The sequence below is a fragment of the Trichosurus vulpecula genome, chromosome 5, assembly GCF_011100635.1.
Source record: "Trichosurus vulpecula isolate mTriVul1 chromosome 5, mTriVul1.pri, whole genome shotgun sequence".
NCBI classification, from domain to species: domain Eukaryota; kingdom Metazoa; phylum Chordata; class Mammalia; order Diprotodontia; family Phalangeridae; genus Trichosurus; species Trichosurus vulpecula.
The window spans coordinates 148250905-148274032 of record NC_050577.1 but is presented as its reverse complement, the minus strand read 5'-3'; the positions used below and the strand labels follow the sequence as shown (position 1 = coordinate 148274032).

Genomic DNA, 23128 nt, shown 5'->3' with positions numbered 1-23128 from the left:
TAGAGGTGGGAGGACCTGGAATAAGATCATACTACTGACACTTACTAGGTGTCAGACTCTGGTTAAATCTTAAACTCACTGGGCCTCACCTCAGACAACTCTTCAAGACTCATCTATTAATTCACAGCTGGACTGGTGGGGTGAGTTCTTATACCAGTGATACAGTACTGTGATGAAATCACAGATCCTTTGCATATGCTCCCTCAGTTTATATATTTTATGGGTGTTCAAAAAATTTTTGTGGACTGAGTCAGACAGGAGGGGCAGGAGAAAGCCTGCAGCATGATTGAGATGTCTCTCCTCTATTCTCAAAATAAATAACTATCCTTTGAGCTTTGCCAGCCTCAGATTCCAAGAACACTCCCTGGTTCTTGTAAGGACTCCCACATGTACTATGCACCCTCCTAACATGACACTAACTTTCATGAAACTACACCCCATGGGAAGCTTTTGAGGAAACATTAAAGTGCTCGGACTGAAGCCACTCACCTGTCGGTTGTGTGCCAGGCTGGGTGTGCTTGAAGGACTGGATTGTGACAAAACTACACTGCTATTTTTTCCAACCTGAAAGATACCAATGAAGCAATACTCAGATACACAGCCTGGCTTGGGAGAGAAGATGGGAGTGTGAACAAGTTGGTGAAAGAAAGAAGGGGCAGAAAGAGTTTGCATTTTTTTTTCTTCACAGAAGAGCACCCAGCGTGACTGTTTTTGCCTTAGAAAAAAGGTAATGACAGTGCCTCGGAATGGACCCTTGACGATCTAATCCCACCTCTGAAGGAGCAACTCCAGCTGTTTGGGCAGGGGACCTGGTAATCACTTGACTCAGTCAAGACCTATTCTTCCCATCTATGAATAAGCATATGATGAGTCTAGGATGGATCAAGAACACAGCAAGACTCTCCCCACACTTGTCTTTATTTCTAACAAAGGCTGCCTTTTACCTAGGGGGACATGGACCTGATATAAAACCTTCCCCTTAACTCTTAGGTTCACCTTTTAGCTCAATGTGCTATGGCAGGAGAAGGAGCAAATGCTCCATAGTTATCAGGGAGACAAAGGAACAATGCTATACTTTTGTTTCCTCAAGTGGAAAATGGGGATAATATTTGTACTTACCTCCCAGGGCTATTCTGAGGATCAAATTAGACAATATTTGTAAAGCCCTGGCAAATTCTCCCTCCCTTTCATCTTTTCTTACATCTCATGATCAAGCCAAAGGCAAAATTACACAAGTAAAAAAAAATTCTTCATGGAATAGGTTTAGTTATGATTCTCAACCTAGTTATTTCAAATCAACTCTTATGTGGAGGCAGGAAGGGGAATAGAAAGAAAAATGAAGACAAGGTTCCTACTCTTGATCTTTAAAACTGCTTGGGATAACATTGACTATCGGCCCGCAGAAGAGGCCCTGAATGTAGCAGCCAAGTCTGTGTAGGTAATCCAGCTCAACTGAACCTGAAGGTGGCTGAGAATTAGAGAGGTGGGCATACTCAGTCTTGTTATTGAGAATATCAGCCACCTCAGCTACTGGTGCTATATAACCCTGACAACATCTGTTCTCTTCTTGCTTTTTCTTCTCTGGCCCTGGCTTATAGTTATCGGGTTTCCCTTCTGACTCTTTCCCTTATGTTCTCTTGTGATTCTTGCAAGACTGAAAATGCCTGGCATTCTCATCCTATCAGGATTCTTTACCCCTCCGATTGGACCCTCTGACTGATCAGGGCGGACAGGGCTGTGGGCTCCAAGGCCTCTACTTAAAGAGGGACCTCAGCACAATCTTCATTTTCCACCAGCCACGCTGCTTTTGGACTTCTTTGCCCAAATCATGCCCTTGCATCAGGTACTGTCTGTGGGTGAGACTCCCTAGTTAGTCCCTCCCCCTTTAAGCTTCTTTTTGTGTGTTGTCTTCTCCTATTAGATTGTAAGTTTCTTGAGGGTAGGGACTATCATTGTTTTTATTTGTATTTGTACTCCAAGTGCTTAGGACAGTGTTTGGAACAGAGCAGGCACTTAATAAATGTTTACCAATGGTCAAAGGATATGAACGGGCAGTTTTCAGAGGAAGAAATTAAAGATATCTATAGGCATATGAAAAAATGCTCTAAATCACTATTGATTAGAGAAATGCAAATCAAAACAACTCTTAGGTACCACATCTCTCCCGTCGGATTGGCTAACATGACAAAACAGGAAAATGATAAATGCTGGAGAGGATGTGGGAAAATCGGAACACTGTTACATTGTTGGTAGAGTTGTGAACTAATCTAGCCATTCTGGAGAGCAATTTGGAACTATGCCCAAAGGGCTATAAAAATGCGCATACCCTTTGACCCAGCAATACCATTCCTAGGGCTGTTTCCCAAAGACAGACATCACAAAAGTGGGAAAGGGATCTGTATGTACAAAAATATTTATGGCAGCTCTTTTTGTGGTAGCAAAGAATTGGAAATCAAGGGGATGCCCATCAATTGGGGAATGGCTGAACAAGTTGTGGTATATGAAGGTAATGGAATACTATTGTGCTATAAGAAATGGGAAAGATATGAACTTCATAATAACCTGGAAAAACCTACGCGATATAATGCTGAGTAAGCGGAGCAGAACCAGGAGAACATTGTGCACAACCACAGACATACTGAATCTTGTGATGACTAACTTTGCTAGACTTGGCTCTTCTCAGCAGTGCAAGTCTCAAAGACAGCTCCAAGGGACTCATGATGGAAAAAGCTAGCTACAGCCAGAGAAAGAGCTATGGCGTCTGAATGCAGATTGAAGCAAACTATTTGCTCTCTTTTTTTTTTCTTCTCTCTCATGATTCATTCCATTGGTCATAATCCTTCTTTACAACTTGACTGTTGTGTAAATAAGTTTAATACGAAGGTATATATAGAATCTATATCGGACTACATGCCATCTTGGAGGGAAGGAAAGAAAATTTGAAACTCAAGAACGTGTAGAAGTGAGTGCTGTAAACTAAAAATAAAAAAATCTAATAAAAATGATTATAAAAAATAAAAAAATAAACAAGAGAGAAAAAAATAAATGTTTACCAACTACTATTGTTTTCTACTTTGTCTAGCTGGCTCTTCCTCAGCATCCCCTTACCATGTTTTGATAAGTCTCATAACTTCAACAGATACAATCAAAATACAGAAACATCTTTTTAACCACTTAATGTCCATCCTTGTCCCCAAACCTAAGTGCTCATACCAAGTTATTCCACGCCAAGGTAGGACATGGACATTGTTCTTTGCCCATAGTGTTCTGCTGATGCAACCTGTGGACTTGTGCAACAGGATAAGAGAAAGACAGATATCCATCACTGGGAGAGATCCTACAACATAAAGGTCTTTCCACTGTGATCTAGATGAAGCTCCCATCCATGCCTATTGGTAGCACAACTTCCAACCCCCTCATCCTGGTTATTTCTTTTAATTCTCCTTAACTGCTTACAACTCTAACCCTAATTGCAAGCCATATTATACAGAGCCACTAGATGGTGCAGTGCACAGAGTGTGGCACTTGGAGTCAAGAAGATCTGAGTTCAAATTCAGCCTCAGAAGCTTACTACCTATGTGACCCAAGGCAAATCACTTAATCTCTCTCTGCCTCAGTTTCCTCAACTGGAAAATGGGGGTAAGAGTAGCACCTATGTGCCTCAATTTTCACATCTGTAAAATGGAACTCTACTCCATAGAGTTGTTATGAGGACTGAATGAGTTAAGATATGTAAAGCACTTTGCAAACCTTAAAGTGCCATATAAGTGCTATCATCATCATCATCATCACCATCACAAATCTATTTCCCTAAGAGTATAATAATAATAATAATAATAATAATAATAATAATTATTATTGTTGTTGTTAATAGCACATCAATTTCCCTATGAGTACAAGTGATTTCTTTGGCACAGAGCTGGGATACAAATATATTTTTCCCTGCCCGAGGGGAGGAAAATGATGAGGTCTCTCTAGCCCTGCTATGTAATAAGCCTGGGGAAAAAGGAAAAGAAACATGGTATCACAACCAAGTTCTATTTGACTGACCCATTTTATGATTTCTTTCCTGGTTAGTTCTATGTTTCAGAGTTTAATTTACAAAAGCATGCATTGAGAACCCATTCACCGGTGGCCAAGCAAATTAGGGATCACATAGATTGGAGGTTTTAAAAAATTTTTTAAACCAAACTAAACTAGAGAGCTACCTTCAGAATCATGTTAGCTTTGAAACACTACTCCTCTTCACTCAGCTACAATGGGGCCACTCCCTTCAGTTTTGTCAATCCATTGTTGGGCTTTACCGCACAGCAGAAAAAAAGCTCTCTGACCATAGCCTCTCCTTCAGCTTCTGTAGTGTGTAGGACTCCAAGAATTTGGCTGTTTCTGGGGACTCGGCTGGAAGCAGTCAGTCCTGTTCCTCTGACAATTCTGAAGGCTTTGCTACACTCCAGAGCCATTTACTTGAAACCTGCTTTTTTCTATGCTATTACCACAGGAACTCACATTTCAGCAGGTCCACATTTTTAGAAACTTAGCCATGGAAAGACTATGGTCTGAGCTAGGAAAAGGGCTGCAGGAGACAGGCTCAGAGTGACTGAGTGGAAAAACCTGGGAAGACTTATACGAACTGATACAAAGTGAAATGAACAGAATCAGGAGAACATTGTACACAGTAACAGCAATTCTGTATGATGATCAACTGTGAATGATTTAACTGTCCTCAGCAATACAATGATCCAAGACAATTCTGAAGGACTTATGATGAAAAATGCTATCCACCTCCAGAAAAAGAACTGATAGAATCTGAATGCAGGCTGAAGTATACTTTTTTATTTTATTAATTTTTTTGGTCTGTGTTTTGCAATATGGCCAACTTTAAATGTTTTGCATGTGTGCACATGTATAATCTGTATTAAACTGCTTGCCTTCTCAAGAGGGGGAAGAAGGTAGGTAGGTAGGGAGAGACATGGAACTCAAAGTTAAAAAAAAAATAAAACTGATAGCAAATGAATAAAACACATCCTTCTATCTGAAGGAAAGCCCTTACCCTCTCACCCCATCTCCTGTATTTCTTTCCTGCAGTTCTGAAAAGAGCTCTGCACCTTAGATGAGAGTGAAGGATATGGAGGAGATAAGTCAAGTCAGCAAGCAGTATTAGGCACTTACTATCGGCCAGGTAGAGTGCTAAGCATTGGGCACAGATAAAAGCAGAAAGAAAAGAGATGGTTCCTGCTCTCAAGGAGCTTACAGTCTAATGTGGGAAGAAAACAAATGAAAAGAAGGTAGGAACATGAGTAGAGGAAGTCCAGAGGATTAGGAGTAGAGCCTGGACAGGAATGAAGACATGGCTAGCCTGGGCATCCTCCTTAAAAAGGAGGTTCTGGGAGGAATCAGCTAATCAGACAGGCAGAGAATACTTAAGGGCAATTCTTGACCCTGAAGAGCTAGTAGAGGGGACCATCTGGGCCGAATGACACAAACTGTTAAATGCAAAAGAATATTAAAAGCATTCAAGCCTTTGGGGGTGCTTATAATAATGATAAGAATAACAACAAATATTCACATAGCATTTTAAGGTGTACAAAGCATTTTAAATACATTGTCTCATCTGATCCTCACAACTCTGTAGTATTACAGGTGCCATCCCCATTTTACAGATGAAGAAACTGAGGCTCAGTGAGGTTAAGTGACTTGCCCATGTTCACAGGATAAGTACTAGAAGCAGCATTCAAACCTAGGGTCTTCTTTATTCCAAGTGCAACACTTTATCTACTGCCCCTCCCTGCCTCTACCTACCTAGTGAAATCTAAGATATCCTGGTCTGAACCAGCCTGTACAGGGTATCACCATTTCCCTTTGATCATCTCACGCAGCCCACCATGACATTGGTGAGGATGTGCTTTCTCTAGAACCTAAAAAACAGGTACCTGGAAGGATGGGGTCCCTTACCTGCCGAGCGATGGAGCTGTTAGCAGGATCTGGCACCGGCGAGATAAGGCTGGACGGGCTCTTTTTGTGAACGCTATTCATACCAGGCATTTTAGTGATCTTACAGGCTTTGTTACTAGAACTAGAGTTCTTACGCTTTTTCCCTTCTGATTTGTCAAAAGAAAGGGGCAGAGAAGACACTGCATTGTGTGCGGCCAGGGACAGATCCCCTGCGTGGTGCACCAGGGAGGGCACTGACAGGTTACAAGAGTCAATACTGCTGACTACTGTGCTCATGTGTTTTACGGAGTCTGTGGAGCCACTCGACAGTGAAGTCCGTCCTGAGGGCTCCATTTTGGCACTGAGTGGACTCGTTCCATTGTTTGTATTGTGCACAGACAGACTGTTATAGGAAGATGTCGCCTGATAGGAGTTCAATGTTGAACTTGGGTTCAAGACACAGTTCTTTTTGTGGGGCCCTGAAAATGAAGACGAGGGAGATGTCTGCAAGGTTAATGAGGAAGAGGAAGAAGACTGTGGCTTTCTCTTTTTGTTACTCGATGACTCATCACTACGGGCGGACAGGTCTTTGACCTTTGAGGATTTGCTGGTTTTTGTTTTGGATGGCTTGTGGGATGGGGAAGGGATGACAGCTGGCACTGGGGACATAGCGGATGGAGCCTTAAAAGTTGGGTCCAGGATGCTTAGCGTCGCAGCCACATGAGGGAAAGCTGTGGTGTGTGACATGATGGAACCCGTGTCCGACGTTGTCACAAAGGCTGCGTTTGAGAGCATGGCTGATGTCATTATGTAAGAAGAAGTGATTCTTGAGCTGATGGGTGCCGAAGGAAGATACACGGCATTGGGGTTGCTGAAAGGCTGTAAAACAGATGCTGGAACAGGGGTGGTGATATGTGTTGCTGGCGAGGGCATGGGACTATCTGCTGCAGGAGGAATCTTCCTAAATATGAAAGAAAAATGAGAGAAGACAGCAAGCATCAGCATTAGCAATGTCCTTCTGAAACCCAGATTAGGTCTGAGCAGTTCAGTTCAGGAAAGAGAACTTCTCGAGGACCAAACCATGAAAAACAAAAACCTTCAGTATGCCAGATTCTGAATTATTGCCATTACGTATTATTCCCTCTCACCTTTACCCTTACGCTGTTATGGGAAATTACAGTAGCAGAGTCTCTGAATTTATTTTTATCATAGGATTATAGATTTAGGGCAGGAAAGAACCTTAAAGGTCATCTTGAATATCTTCCTTATTTTACAGATGGGGAAATTGAGGCTAAGAGAGATGAAGTAATTTGCCTTAGATTCCAGAGGTAGGAAGTAGCAGAGCAACAGTCTGCACCCCAGTCCTCTAACACATCTCCTCCCACTGGACCAGGCTATTTCTCTTAGTCTGGGGGTTCCACATTCTAGTTTATTCCCTGTATGTGAGTGTTAGAGTGGTTTAATTTTAGACAGGTCCACATGTGAAAGGCAAAAGTGCAATCTGGAATACAACCTGGTTGCTGGGCACTGATATATTCCCTAAGCCATTTCATCTTTATTCTCTTTATAATGGGAAATGTTCATTTGGAATTTAGGAAAGCGGGGGACTAGTTCTGCATCAAGACACTGGTTTGAAGTGAGAAGTGTGAGGCTGCCTTGGCTGGCACCTTCCTGTTATATACTGCTCTGCCAAAGCTCTCCCACAGCTAACCACTACACAGCCACTGCTCCATGAGGCTTGGTCAACTTTCCCTGGACTGTAACCTGGTCAAATTTCCCTCTTTATAACTGAGTCCAATCCAAAGTGGCTGGGTTCTCCCTCTTTCTCTACTCTACTGGGTCCGGGCAATAAAATGACTGTTCTCCAGCATTCACAATGTTCCCCATTTTGGGGAGTCCGCTTTATTCTTTTGCAAATGTTTTTCCAAGTGAATTCAGGGGCAGAAGTTCCTGTTAACCTAACCTTGGAGGCTGCCATACAGGGAAGGCACAGAGGTGTTAGAAATTATTCCCTTTTGGCAGTCAGTGAAAGAAGAAGGTTCTAGACCACACAGTTGAACTTCCCTCCCCCCCTCAACAATAACTCTAAGGGGCTTGGATTGTAATCTAAGCCACTTCTTCTTGTGCCTATGGAAGGGAAAATGACCGCCCCTCTCCCCCAGGTCTAGTGGGGAAGATATATGCTCAGAGAAAAGGAAGCTATATCAGGGATCAGGAATTCTTTGTCATAATATCAACAACAGCAGCTGTCATATTTTATATACCACTTTACGGTTTGCTCTGTGCTGTATGTTGTTTGAGCCTCATAACAAGTCTGTGAGGCAGGTGCTATCAGATTATCAACATAATCTATTTCATAGGTTCAGAAAGACTGACTTGCCCCATAGTCTAAGGTAGGATTCGAACACAGATTTCTCTGACTCTAGGCTCAGCACTACATCCACAATTTTTAATGCCAGCAATTTTCAGTGGGAGTAAATGCTCAGGTACGTACCAGAACTGGATACCCCCACTGAGACAAGTGTTGGGAACGTTCAGTTTTCTGCTTCCTAGTCTTGCATCAAAGCAATACCTGAGACCATGTTATCCACCCCACTTTGAACATTTAAATTCTGGATCAAGACCAAGGTCTGCATTCTGCTGGTCTTCACTCTTGAGGGTTTCTACCTTTCCCCTCTGGACCACCCATCACAACCTTGCTTTTCCAAACCAGTCTCAAAGGGAAGTGCTCCTTCCTTTCCTACATTGTTGGGCAGCTGAAGCACAGTTTTTGTTCTTCCTACCCTCATCCTTCTATCCTCCCACCATAGCATGAAGACAGTGGAGGCTCAATGGGGCATGGCATTATATGGGTGAGGAGCAGTGGAAGGAGAATGAGGGAAGCAGGAGAAAGTTCTGAACTTGGAGTGCCCACCTTAAATCAGGAGGTAGCTTTCTCAGTTAGTCTACATGTACTTATTTCTGAGAACCAAAGGGCAGTGGATTTCACAGCTGCTAGACTTGTTTCCATTTAAGCTCTCAGGTAACTTCCATATGATATGGAACTGATATGTATTAATAAGCTGTTGAAAATGTACAGTTCTTCTGTCAATAGGTTTGGTGAGTATGGGGTTAATCTTGTTGAATTCATGATGATAATACTACGTCAGAATCTCCCAAGATAGTGTTAAAGGTTAATCATGGTCCTTCCTTTCTTTTTCCCCCTAATATATTCAATGCCCTCATCATCTGTCATTCTTCCAGGTGTGGATCCAGTGGATGTGGGTAAAGGGGTGCTGAGGGTATTGGGGTATCTAACTCTTCAATTAGTTTTAATGTTGTGATGGGAGAAATCACACACACACACACACACACACAAAGTTGGAGAATAAAAGAATGCTTGGGTTGTAGAGGCCTGGTGGGGGGGAGGGGGGAAGGAATACTGAGTTTCATCTGAGTGAATACCAGAGATTCAGATTCAGGTCAACTCTATCTTTCATAATACATGAAGAAAGCATCTGTGAATACTGAAGACTCCTTCTGATCCCTGGAGAACACAAAAGGGCAGACACTTCACGAGGGCAAATAATACCTGGTATCCAAATAATCAGAGACAAAGACCTTTTATGTGATGCTAACTGTAGGCATCCTTAGTGGACAAAGACACTATCCTTTTAGACCCAGGGGGCAGTGCCTTGAATATAAAATACTTATATTCTTCCTCTCCTTCCTTACAAATATATTAACATTCAATCCATAGCCCACTATGTGTGTTGTAGACAGTTTAATTCAGCTAGCACCTCACAGGAAACCAGATTTGATATTTTTTTTTTTTTGGAGCGTAACAATATGAAAAGGAACCAAGAGTTCCTTTTAGATTGGGCTTGGAGAGAACAAAAATGCTACTGAGTGAAGAAGCTTTATCCAAGAGATGCACCTTTGTAAATTCTTGGTTTGGCTTAAATATGGAGAAAGTCCACTGAGCAAAAACTTAAATATTGTTTTCATCAGAATTAGGGACCATTATAGGCCCCTTTATGCAAAGACATAGGAACTACGATACTGATGTGCCAACAAGCAGAATTGCATTAGTTCAAAAAAACATGAGGAGTACAACTTTAGAGACATCTCTACTCCAAATGTTCATATGGATTATTTGTGCCTGATCTGTGGTACAGCCTTCTGAGTTCCTATTGGTCTAAACAGCCACAGATGGACACATTGTACCTTGACTCCCAACATGGTGATCACTTTGGTCATCTTTGATAATGAAGGACAACAACCAATGTGCCAATGCAGCTCACCTTCTAGGAACAGAAAACCCTGAGACCTCCTCTACTGCTGGGTAGAGAAGGTGGCTCTCTAAGCAGTGTGATTTGAGGGAGGTGCTGGACAGGGCTTCTCATCTCAAAAAATGTTACCCTTACTGCCTGCTAGTTAACCATTATAGTTTTATTCCTTTGAGGTTTTATGTGTTATTTTTTTTCCCTTTCCAAGAGCTGCTTATTAAAATGTACACACTCTTAGCAACACCTTAGCTATCAATATCCATTACTTGGCAGCCATTTCCAAATTAAGACTGTGAAAGAATAGAACATAAGACAGGAACTGGGAGGTTAGAAAGGACGACACACCAAGATGATGGGAAGAACTAACAGGTGAGGTTGGAAGAGCAGGAATCAAATTTTTTCCCCTCCCCATTTTGCTGAGGACCTACCTCATATAGATTACTCATATAAGGTATAAAGCCTAGGGACTGAACTTGTGACTTCACTGACACAGGAGACTCTTCCACCAATGCAATTTGGCACAATCTCTGTATTCTACCTTTAGAAAGTTGCTTAGAACACTGATAGATGAAGTGCCTTGTCCAGAGTCACAGAGCCAGTGTATGTCAAAGGCAGAACTTGAAGCTTTCTTTCTGGCTCTGAGATTGGCTTTCTATGCCGCAGTGCTGCTTATTCAAAGATATAAAGGAAAACATGTAGCATTATGCTGCATGGGAAATTTTCACTTACTTCCACATTTGTGAATTCAAGTGTTTTTCTACCATAGAGTTTAGTGCCAATCGAAAGCGATCCCATCTCCGATCAAACACGTAGTACCCTCGTCCCATGAGGCGACTCCCAAACGAACAAAACTGAAACAAAACATTTTAATTTTAATTACAGGTTAATAAGCTAATATAAACTGTAGAGAGAAAGCAACATTTGCATAAATACCCTCTTGGGCACAATCTCACTTGAAATAAAGAAGCAAATAGGATTGAAGACGAAAAACATCTCTGTTTTGCTTCAGTTTGAGATATGGGTTTTTGGCAGAAACCTAGATGCAACCCAGCATTAGGCCATATTAAGAGTTGTCTGCATAACTAAAGGCCACATTCACAACAGAGGCCTGCCCTGGAAAAGTACAGAGGCATAGAGAGGTGTGTGTAGTAGGTAATGAAGTCCTGTTAACCCACAGTCAGCAGAATGTTCCTTAAAAGCAGTTTTGTAACTTTACAACTTTATTAGATTCAAATGCAAATCCTGACCTTGGACCAGAAGGGTCTGACTAGGCAGTAAGAGTGGAAAAGTTATGAGACAGCTTGGTTCAGTGGGGAGAATGTTAGATTCGGAGACAGAAACCCTGCATTTGACCTCTGTCTCTGTCCCTTTACCTGTGTGACCCTGAGTAAGTTAAATAACTTCTTTGGGGCTCAGTTTCTTCATCTGTGAAATGAAAGTATCAAATTGTACTCTAGAGACCCTTCTGTTTTGAAATCCATACTTTAAAGACCTCTATCGATTTACTTAACTAGGCAACCTTCTAATAAAAATACTGGCATATAACAGGATCATAGATTTGGAGCTAAAGGGGTCCTTGGAGGTCACTAAACACAATCCCCTGATTTTAACGACGAGGGAACTGATACCTAGAAAAGGTAAGTGATTTGCCTCATGTACTTTATTCTATGCATTTAATAACATTATTCTGAGAAAAGTTCTGTGGATTTTACCTGACTGCCCTAGAGGTCCATGACACACAAAAATCTTAAGAATTCCTGTTCTATAGAGTACTTTAAAGTTTACAAAAGGCTTTATATACACCTAATTTAATTCTCAAAACAACACCAATAACAATGACAATCTCTGAGAGGTAGGTACCAGGTGCATTTTGTGGATGAGGAAATAGGCTCAGTGACCAGCCCACAGTCAGAGGTGTCAGAGGTGGGACTCTATCCTCTGTACTAAGTTGCCTTGAACAACCTTGCCCCTCAAGAATTCCCAGCCAGGCCAAGTCTCCTTACTGGTTCTCATTTCTATTCCTTTTCCTAAAGCCAACTTCAAACCCCACAACAAAAACACATTCATTTCAGTCTTCACATCTTCCCTTTGCTGTCCTCTCTGTTTAGAGTGCCCTTGTTCATCAACTTGACCAGTCCTTAGCCTATATGCTCCTCAATGCCTGTGTATTATGTGCCTCTTCTATGATATTCTTCCTGACTAATCACTACTCTGCTTTCTTACTCTAAACATCGGTGGCATCTACGTTCAAAGTCTGCCTTCCACATGGCCATGTTGCCTTGGAATTATTTATGTGTTTTATTTGTCTCATGACCCTAACCATGCTCTAAGTTCATCAAAGTTAGAGGCTATATGCTTCTTTTGTATTCTTCATAATGGATCCATGTTTATACAGAGCAGAAGCTGCATAAATGTGGGTTGAATTGAGCCACATCTCATAACAGCTGGAGAAAATACATTTTGCTGTATTCTCACGTCAAGATCTTTGGTTTGTCTTAGAATAGAGTGAGTTCTTAATCTCTGAAAGACTCCAAGAAGAGAGGATGATCACTCATCAGAGATGTGGTAAAAGACTTCTTCTAGAGGACCTTTTGAGGTCTCTTTGACAACTCCTGAGATGCTACAGCTCTTTGGGAAAAGAAATTCAAAAGCAAGAGTGCATATAGGTATTGCACCAAAGGACAAATCTAGAAGAGTTTCAGAAAACCTTCTATGGCCTTCTCTTTTTTCTTACACACAACATTCCATCTTTCATTTCATGTCTAGAATGTCCTCCCTCCTTGCCTCTGCCTCACAGAATTCATTTCTTCTTTTAGGATGAAGGTCAGGTACATTTTCTTCAAGAAGTCTTTCCTAATCCCACCAATCACTGGTGCCCTCTCTCCCAAACTATCTACAAACTATTACATACATATTTATTAACTTTACATTTACACTCTCTCTATGTATACATACACATATATTCATGTATTCATGTATTCCTTCTCCCATTACAATATAAACTCATTGTGAGAAGGGAATGTTTCATTCTTCATACTGATATCTTCAGTGCCTAGTAGAGTACCTGGCACACAGTAGGTACTTAATACTTGTGGACTGATTAATTTGAAACATTTGACTGAAATATATAGATGAAGCTGCTTAATTAATACTGTTTGATTATGACAACAGGAGTCTTAGAGGACCAATAGAAAGAGAAGAGAGACTGTGAAAAGGTGACATTTGGCTGAGTCAGAAGCTTAGGTAAGTTTTCGAATGACTCTATAACTCAAATTTAGCTTTTCTCCCTCCCTTTGGGACTTCCAGCAGCTCTTTGGCCTTTATCCCAGACATAGTACTGGCTTAGTTCTCATACTGGAAACTCTTCCTGGAAATCAACCCATCTGATGGAACAGTTCTCAGGAGGAAGTGGGAAAACTGCCCTTTGTTGTTGTTGGGTATTTTTGGGGGGGGGAGGGGTGGATTCAAATTTTACTATGCCCGAATCTGAGGCTGTTCATGAAAAATATTTTCTACATTAGATATGATGAATTTACAAACTGAAGAAGAAATTGTGAGGTGTCTTTCAACCTGGGAGCCAGCTAGCAATAGTATGGGGGGATTGTTTCAACCCAGGGTGGGATACCTAATATACTCAACAGCCTGATTTTCTGATCACCACCCATTCCCTGCTTTAGCCTTTTTTTTAGGAGAACTGCTTTCCTTGGCAGAGATCTTGGAAAGTAGGCAAGGTACTTAGAAGACAGCTCACGTTCAGATCTAAGCAGCTTCTAGCTTCTTCTCATCTATAGGGCCTATAAAAGGCAACTCTTTCATGGTATAAGATCTAGCACTATTGCCTTCCCTTCCTACCTGAAAATCTGTAAATGCTCTGACCCAATGGTATCAAATATTGATTTTGAAACCTACAAATTATTGACATTATCTATGTTGTATTGTATTTTTATTTATTTTGTTACATTTTAATTACATTTTAATCTGATTCAGGCCCACTAGGAAGTTTTGCAAGGGTAGGGATACCTCTGCTCTTCCCCGCTCTTGACCCACTGGTGACACTGTACTGGTTGACAGGCAAAGTCTTGGACTACTGTATGAATAACAAAGTTCCCCACATGAATAAAATTACAGGTTACAGGGTTAAAGATCTGGGTCTGGAAGGGACCTTAGAGATCACCTAGGCCTTTTTAAAGCAGAAGAGACAATTTGGTCCAAACAACAAATAACAACCCTCCCCTCTCTGCTACCTGGGTCAGCTGACTCAATTCTGCAGCCCTTGTGCTGGTCAAAATTACCATTCTTTCCAAATACCATATAGGCCATAGGTTGGCTGGGGTGGGGCAGTGGTTGGCAGAGGTGGTGGGGTCCTACAATCTAGCCTAGTCCCACCCACCAAGTATAACTGATATTGCCTCTGTGAGTCTCTTTCAAATATCCACATGTCAAAAATGAAAAAGTCTCTAGTATTACCTTATTGTACCACTATTTGAGGCAACTAGGAGGCTCAGTGGATAGAGTGCTGGGGCTGGGGTAAGGAAAACCCAAGTTCAAATCAGATACTTACTAGCTGTGTGATCCTGGGAAAAGTCACTCAACCCCTGTTTGCCTTTATCCACTGGAGGAGGAAATAGCACACAACTCCAGCATCTTTGACAAGAAAATGCCATGGACGGCATCAGTGTGTTATGGTCCATGGGGTTATGAAGAGTTAGACGTGACTGATCCACAACAACAACCACCACCTCAATTTCCATTGGCTTCCTTTATCTAAAAAATGTCTGCTGAGGGTTCTAAGAGCCGCCTTTTTATCAGTTCATGCTGATACAATCCTCCTTCCCCCACTTCACAGACATACACAGCTTCCGTGGTTCTGGTGCCATATGGTCATGCTTACTAATAACAATAAAATTTAGAAGCAACAGGGAAGAAAACCAACCAGAGCAGCCAGACTGGGGTACTGCTAAGAAAGACAGTTCTCTGAGCAGATGGGTGAGAGCAGCCCTTGAAAGCCGAAGCTCCGTTTTTAGATGGATGAGGCCATGAGTTCAGCGCACAAGTGCACTTACATAAATACCATTCTTCAAGTGTTACTGCTTCAAGGTGGACCACAAATACTTAGCAATTTAAAGGATCATAATCAGCCTGCAGCTCTTTTTCTCTCTTAGGAGATTTTCAAGGGTGTTTTTATGGCAGCCATTCAACCTTAAGGGCTAGCACACTCCCCAAACACAAAAACTCTTGCTGCCGCTGGCTTCTCATTGTGCCTATGAGCCTTGTGATGCTGAGAGCTGAATACTGGGGAAGCACAGCAGAAAGAGGAGGGGTAGAGGCATAAAGAAACCTACCCCAAGAGGTCGAGGATGATGTGAAGAATAGTGACAGTCTAACTTCTCTGTCTCTTCTGTTCCATCCATTTCCCCTTCATCGCTGGATAACCGACTGGCTAGATCTCCTCCGATCGAGGGTAGCGGCAGTTCTGGTGCGTACCCACTGTGATTTGAAGATGTGGTACTATTTATGCTATTTGCAGATGATGGTCTAAGGGATAAAGAAGAGATTAAAACAATAACAACATTATTAAGATCCCTGATTCCTGTCGATTTTAAAAAGCCTAAACAGCTGTATATTGTGTTTGTTAAGATAGGTGTCTAAGAGACCACATCATAAATCTTTACGATACCTCAGAAAGAGAAGGTGATGGCAAATGTTATTATTGCCACTTTTGGGGGGGGAGGGGTTCAATTGGTTGATTGCATCCATCCAGGGAACTCCCAGCCTAGAAACTCTCTCCACTACTACACATAAGCAACTCCTCTGTAATTTAGTTTCTGAGAGTTTCCTGGAGGCACTGAGAGTTTATGGGATTTCCCCATAGTCACACAGATATAGTGTGCATCAGGGTAGGCTTTGTATCCATATCCCAGATCTAATACACCAAACTGCTTCTGATAATCTGTACATGGAAAGACTGAGTCTTGGAGAAGATAACCCACTGATCCAGAGAGACATGAGTCAGTGACATGAACGCTAGGTTTTCAGATACCTCAATCATGGGCTCTAGCTTATAGTCACTGGCTTTGGAGCATAATGCATGAAAAAGGTGAAAAAATACAATACAAGATGCCAAGAGAGACCACATGGTGTAGTGGATAGAGAACTGGCCTTGGGGCCAGGAAAACCTGAGTTCAAGTCCCATCTCTGCCAGACATTGGCTGTGTGACTCTGGACAAGTCACTTAATTTTCTCAGTGCTCTAGGTGGCTGTCTAAGACAGAGATTCTTAACCTTTTATATGCTAAAGACTCATTTGGCAGTCTGATGAAGCTTACAGAACTTCTGGGAACAATTAAAAAAAAATATATATATATATATGTAGTTGAAAGAAATGCTAAATTTCAATTAGAGGTTAGTGAAAATTAAGATGTAATTTTTTCCCCATCTATTTATTGGTCCCTTTGGGTCCTGTGGACCCCAGGTTAAAAACCCTTCCTCTTCTAAGACTATAAGTTACAGAAAAGGTGCTAAACATCATTGGTAGACAAAGTCTATCACCAGGAGCTCCACAGACCAATGAAATCATTGGTGCAATCTTTATCTCCTAATATGCAAATAAAATACTTCATATGACAAGAAATCAATTTTAAAGGAAGTTTGTTTTCCAACTTCAGATGATGATAACCAGACCTGGTCATTCATATGAATTATTAACTGAATCTATGGAGAACAAACATCTTATAAAATTGATTTCATGTCATATGTAGTATTTTATTTGTATCTTAGGGGATAAGGCCTGGACCAATGATTTCATTGGTCTATGGAGCTCCTGGTGGGGAAGTGGGAAAAAGTCTAAGTGGAAAAGTACATTGAAAACAAACAAAACAAATGAACAAGGAAGACATCTGCTTCCCTCCCAGTATCCTCTCTGCTGCTAAACTCTTACTTTATGGTACTGATATTATGTTGGCAGGAAAAAAGCCTGCCTCTCAGATGATGCTACTAGCTCCTATCAGATAGCCAAATGTCTTTTAAAGTACCAGGTCCCACATCACTTAACTGTTGCTTACTTAATGAGCATAAATGGCTCTGTATAATCGGATCTGCTCAGTGGCATGCTTTAGCCAAAACATTCATTAAGACAAATAAAAGCTACTCCAATCTGGATTACGGGCAAGCTTGTTTAAAAAAACACATCCCCTGCCCTCAAGAAAGGGACATCGCAAGCTCTGCATAGCACCAGATTCTTCCAAAGCAGCAGCAGACCCAACTATCTTAGTAAAAGTTTTGTGTTTTTCTTCTTAAAGGAAGCTCTATTCAATCAGTAAGCATCTCCTTACTTCTTGCTCTCTTTCACCAGGTGGCTAAAGAGGGTAAGGAGAGATGGAAAGGGGCAGGAAGCTTTTGAGAATGGAATTCCTACTCTATTTTTTTCCCTTCTGCTTTGATGGTTGTTCCTTCGAGTCACAAGAGAATGGTAATACTGTTCATTTGTGTCCCTTCCCTTTCATTTTTACCATTAATTCCTTATTTCTTTGAAATCTGACCTGGTCTTATGCACCTGATTCTGAATCAGAGCTCCCAAACGATGGCTGTTTTATAAGAAAAGCCACTCAGAACTTTTCTGGCTTACTACAAGAAATACCTTGGCTTGAATATTATTAACCAGCATCACTTTTTCCATGAGTAGGAAAAGCCTCTATCTTACTGTAATGGCAAGCAGGGTGGGACTTTTTGCTGTTTTTTTGTTTGAGTGCTTCTCAGCACCAAGGTAATTGAGTGCCTTTGATTGAGTCTTGCCTTTGTTTCAATCAAAAGTCTCTGATTGAATCAAGAGTCTTTGATGATCTGCTTAAGTCACAGGAAGGCCTAGGTCACATGGGTTTGAGTCACATGGTTATGATGCCCTCTGACACCGAAGAAGTGTATATATACTCTGAGGTTAGCATTTTGCTTGGGGCTGTCACTCACTGGAAGAGTGTCATGTGATTTGACCAGACGAGACTCTGGGTAGCCATCACAGAGGAACCCCCCAGCTTTGAAAACCCAGATGTTGATGCTTCTCTCTCTGGTAACTGTATGTATTGCTATAGTTAAATAGAAGCCTGTCTACTGGTTTGTGTTTATTTGCTCTGTTTATATAATGTATGCTTGTAATTTCTGTTGATATACTCTCTGAAGTTCAGGGTGCTGGCTTTTCTGCTGGCTTTTCCCCCTGAACTAAGTCAATGATAAATGTATGTTCGATTAAAATATGATTGTAAACCCCTTGAAGTTGCTTTCCTTAGAAAAGCAGATCAGAGGACTTGTGCTAGCAGCCCTTCTGTGCGCTGGTGTTATTGGTCTTACACAGCCACAGCAGCTGCAAGTAACACTGTTATTACACACACTGGGAACAAAAAGGACAAGGAAATAAGTCACTCTATTAGTCTTCTTGAAACTCTCCAACCACAAAACTTATTTACTTGTGTATGATGTAAGGTCAACAGAACGGTCAGTTGCAAAGCACAGGGATGCCATATGATTACAATAGAAGGAGCACTGGCTTTGGCATCAGAGGACATGGGTTTAAACCCCACCTTTGAGGACTGCTTGTGTGACCTTCAAACTTCCTGGGCCTCAGTTTCTTCATCTGTAAAATGGTAGAGGTTGGACTAGGTGGTCTCTTAAGTCCATTCCAGCTGTATATCTATAATTCTTTGAAGTAAAACTCTGATGCAGCCATCTCATGAAGCAAACGTCTACAAGTGAATTGTGGAGTGTGCAGATTTTTCTTTTTAAGCCCTTTTATTTACTTAGTGGCACTTCTTCTGCTCTGAGGTGGAACTAAGCTCATAGAGGCAGAAGGTATATTCTCATATGTATGCTCCTACATGTACATGGTCTCCATATAGGGAGAGAAATCAGGGACCATGTCTTTTTCTTAAGTATATTCCTTTCAGGGGGAGATTTGGGAGCAGGTGATAAAGATTCTTGCTAGATTTCAAATGCTCTCTAACCAACATCCTGCTAGCTCTCCTTCTAGAACAGACACCAAAGCACAGTCCTATAGACTGGGGGGGGGTGGCATTTCCAGCTAGCTTATGTATTAGGAGAGGCAGGGCTCGAGAGGAATAGTGGTAGGGAAAAGGAGTCTTGGCCTGGGGAAGTTGGTGAAGCCATACACTTTAGCTTCCATCTCACTACCATTTATCTCCACCAGCCTACTCTAGTCTGGAAGGCAACCAGATCTTACTATTTTGTCCAGCTTGGTTCAGGGAAACCTGGAGAAAAGTAGCTTCCTCTCCTTGATCTGGAGCCCTAGCCTTTCCCAGAGGACTATGACAAAAACTTGGGGACAGCACTAATAACAAAAGAGGAGAAAGGGAGCGTGATAAGGCTATTTATAGAATCACAGACCTAGAGTTGGAAGGGCTTGGAGAGGTCATCCAATCCAACTTCCTTACTGTACAGATGAAGAGGCCAGAGAGGTTAAGAGAATTGCACAGGGTCATAAAGGCAATAAAGTGGCAGAGGGCAGCAGAGGACAGGGGAAAGAATGTTTGACTTGAAGTGAGGAAGATCTAGGTTCAAATTCTATCTCATAGGTCCTCGATAATTTTGTTAAGAGCTACATTTCCTTTTTAGGACACTTGAAATCAATAAGGGGTAAGTGAAGTGGATGTATGTAACATGGTAAAAATGATAGCTAGCATTTATATAGTGCCTAATATGTGCAAGGTACTGGACTAAGTGCTTTATAAATATTATCTCTTTGATCCTCACAACAACCTTCAGAAGTGGATGCTATTCTTATCCTCGCTTTACAGTTAAGGAAACTGAGGCAAGCAGAAGTTTAGCATCTTGTCCGAGGTCACAGAGCTAGTAAGCATCTAAGGAGGGATTTGAACTCCGATATTCTTGACTGCAGCCCCAATGCTCTATTCATTATGCTACCTACCAGTGCTGATGCGCGATTATCATCACCACCCTCTTTGACTCTAGTATCACACTTCTACATTCATAATTTATTTGATACTCACAACAACTGTGTGAAGTAGAAAGGGCAGGGATTATTTCACATTAAAAGAACAGAAAATTGAAAATCAGAGAGAGGGAAACGCCTTGATTGAGCAGGAGAGCTAGCTCTTTCCAGCAGTATTGGTTTAGGAGAATTCCCAATTATCTAGTGAGAATGGGCTCACAGGCTCACCAGTTAGAGATCACCCCACATGTTCATCAGGTAGGACTAGCATCTTGCTGTCAAATTGGGTTTAATAATTCATAGTGGGCTATTCTTAAAGACTGCTTTCCTTTGTGCCCTCAGCCCAACTAAGAAATATTTGAAGATCATAGCCTAGACTCCGCAGTGCTTCTTAAACTGTGGGTCCTGACCCTATATGGACCCACAGTTTGAAAAGTGCTGAAGGGGTCTCAAGTGAGAAAAGTAGCCAGAGCTTCCTCCTCCACACTCGGAAGAAAGTTATCCCTAGCTGTCCTTGGTGCTGAAGGGCTTACAGCAGAAACTCTGTGGCAAGAGGCTGGTAATAGCTAGGGAGATGGTACACGAAATCAAGGAAAACCAACAATACTGATGCTATTTATAGATACCAGAGAATCAATAAAGGTAAGGCAAAATTTAAGAAAAAAACCTAGTTAGCTATATAAAAGTAATTTACATTTGTCAGAATTACTTACCATTTGCATAAGATGTGCCAAGCGTCAGATCACTTGTAAGTTTCACTCGATTACAACACCAAACTCTCTTTATGTATGCTTAGTCTTCTTGGCTTATGTAACATGGAACTCTGTTCACAATTTTGAACATTTATAGGAAACCTTGATTCCCATGAACTTGTAACAAGTTTGGGTCACTGTTTTTCTTGCCTATGTTAACTTTGAAAATAGCTTTTAAAAATGAGACTACTAACTTGGGAACTGTGCTAATTATCCCTGCATTTCCAATGATATGCCCTTATCCCATCCCCTCCAACCATCTCTGCCATATTTGCTTACTCCCCCTAAGTCACCAGACTAAGAGAAGATGAACATATGCAGTTTCCTCAAAAACACACATTTCTTTGAAAATACAATGAAAGATGAAGAAAGAAGAGACTGTACAGACCCAGATACAGACGTCCACATCCACACACACACACACAAGCACACATGCTCATGATGAGCCCAAGGACTGAGGATGAGCCCAAGTTTTTCTTCTTGCAAGAGTGCTATAGAAACAGGCATATAAATAGACAAGATGGAGTGGGGAGGGGGGAGAGATAAGACTAGTACCCAGCCTGAAAGTGTGAAACAGTTTTCTCATTGTGACAATAAGACCAGACAACTTCCAGGTTTATGGTAAGGAACATAATGAAATGATTGCAAAGCAAGAGTCACTTAGAAGCTACCATGCAAACAGAGAGTAATAATGATAAACCTGCTGCTGCTGCTGCTTACAATCATGGCAACGTGTGCCTGCATCAAACTGATGTCACTGTGGACTCCACTACATCCAGAGCCTTAGGCCACTATCATATTCTCCCATTCAAACAGAGGGACTCTACCAGTCACACTGGACCAAATACAAGCCCCAAAGCAAGAGAAGTGACAGGGGCAGGTTGCTGATTGTCCAACAATTGTTGAAAAATGTTTTTCTTCTAGTTTTTTCCCCCTCTTAAAAAAAAACCCCAAACACAACCCTCTCTATATCTCTCATTGAACCCACTTTATACTCATTTGCTTCCTGGACACAGGCCCCCATGAGCATAGCATGCTATCTAGTCACTTTTATAACTAGAAATCACTGTGATGCCCAAAATAGCTCTTGATTTCTCACAGCAAAAAAATGTAATCTTCAACTGCTTGAAAATCCAAATGAGTTTTAATTCTGTATATCCTGTTCTCTCATTTCTGTTCAAGATGGCGAAATGGAGCCCAACCAAAGTGATTTGTTTCCAAGAGCAATGCCTTGAGAGAAGAACAGTTTCCTCTGTGTGAAGAGAACTGAGAGGAGAACATCTTCTGCTCTCCTAGTTTTCATTTCAGCCTGCTTCTGGGAAAGTCCTAAAGATTTCAAGAAATGCAGCTAATTGATGCTAATTTGAAATGGCCTAGGTAGGCTATATACTGATTGGTCTAAAGCAGCAGTATCAAACTCAAATAGAAACAGATCTCTGAAGGCTGCATATTGACTTAGAAAACCACAAATGAACATCATATATGTTATATTCTATTTTCTTTTTTTTGTTCAACATTTCCCTATTACATTTAAATCTGGATCCTGCCTCGTTGGGGAGTTTTGCCAGCCAGGACACCTGAAGGTTGAGGTTGATACCTCTGGTCTAAAGGATGTCCTAACAATTCATCTTTTTAGCATTTGTTTCATTCTTTCTTCTGCCTTCTACAACAAAGATGACAACCAGCAGATGAGTACATAAATAACTGGTGACTGATGTAGCATTCCCCTAGGTGTCTACTTCCATTTGGTAAAAGGAAGCATAAACCCTAATGGATTGTGTCTTGCTACACTGAGGCACATGCAATGTGATACCAGGTCCTGTGCCAACAGAATCACTATCATAGACCCATAGCATGACAAAGACTATTTCCAAGGTGGAGGCTTACCTAGGAAGTACAGAATTAAGTGGTCTGGATTTTGCAGGAGATGCTACTTTCAGTTCTGGCCCAGAGTTCATTGAAGATCCCAAAAGAGAGTCTTGTGCTGGTATAGGCTGGTTCTGATGTGTTTCTCTTGTTGATGATGGGAGATGCTCTTTGTCTTTAGAGACTTCTTTTTCCCTGGACCGAGCTTTGTGTTCAGCCAGAAGGATGTCAAATTGCTTTTTCCGGCCTGGGACTGCCCTCCGATGATTAAGTGAATGTGTCTAAAAGAAAAGGAGGATCAAAAGAGCAGCTTTTTTGGTCAGCATGTACACCTGCTTCCCCGCTCCCTCTATTTCT

General features: G+C 41.5%; 1 protein-coding gene across 4 annotated transcripts in view; it reads right to left on the bottom strand.

The window, feature by feature from the left end:
- Positions 1 to 23128, bottom strand: part of ATXN7L1 (ataxin 7 like 1) — a 258733-nt gene that overhangs the window by 4657 nt on the left and 230948 nt on the right. For all 4 annotated transcript variants that reach the window (XM_036760137.1, XM_036760140.1, XM_036760138.1 and 1 more), the window contains 5 exons: positions 22793 to 23052; positions 15542 to 15734; positions 10929 to 11050; positions 5953 to 6892; positions 490 to 564 (listed from right to left, as the gene is read on the bottom strand). In XM_036760137.1, the coding sequence (XP_036616032.1) occupies positions 490 to 564; positions 5953 to 6892; positions 10929 to 11050; positions 15542 to 15734; positions 22793 to 23052 (1590 nt within the window). The remainder of the gene's footprint in view (positions 1 to 489; positions 565 to 5952; positions 6893 to 10928; positions 11051 to 15541; positions 15735 to 22792; positions 23053 to 23128) is intronic.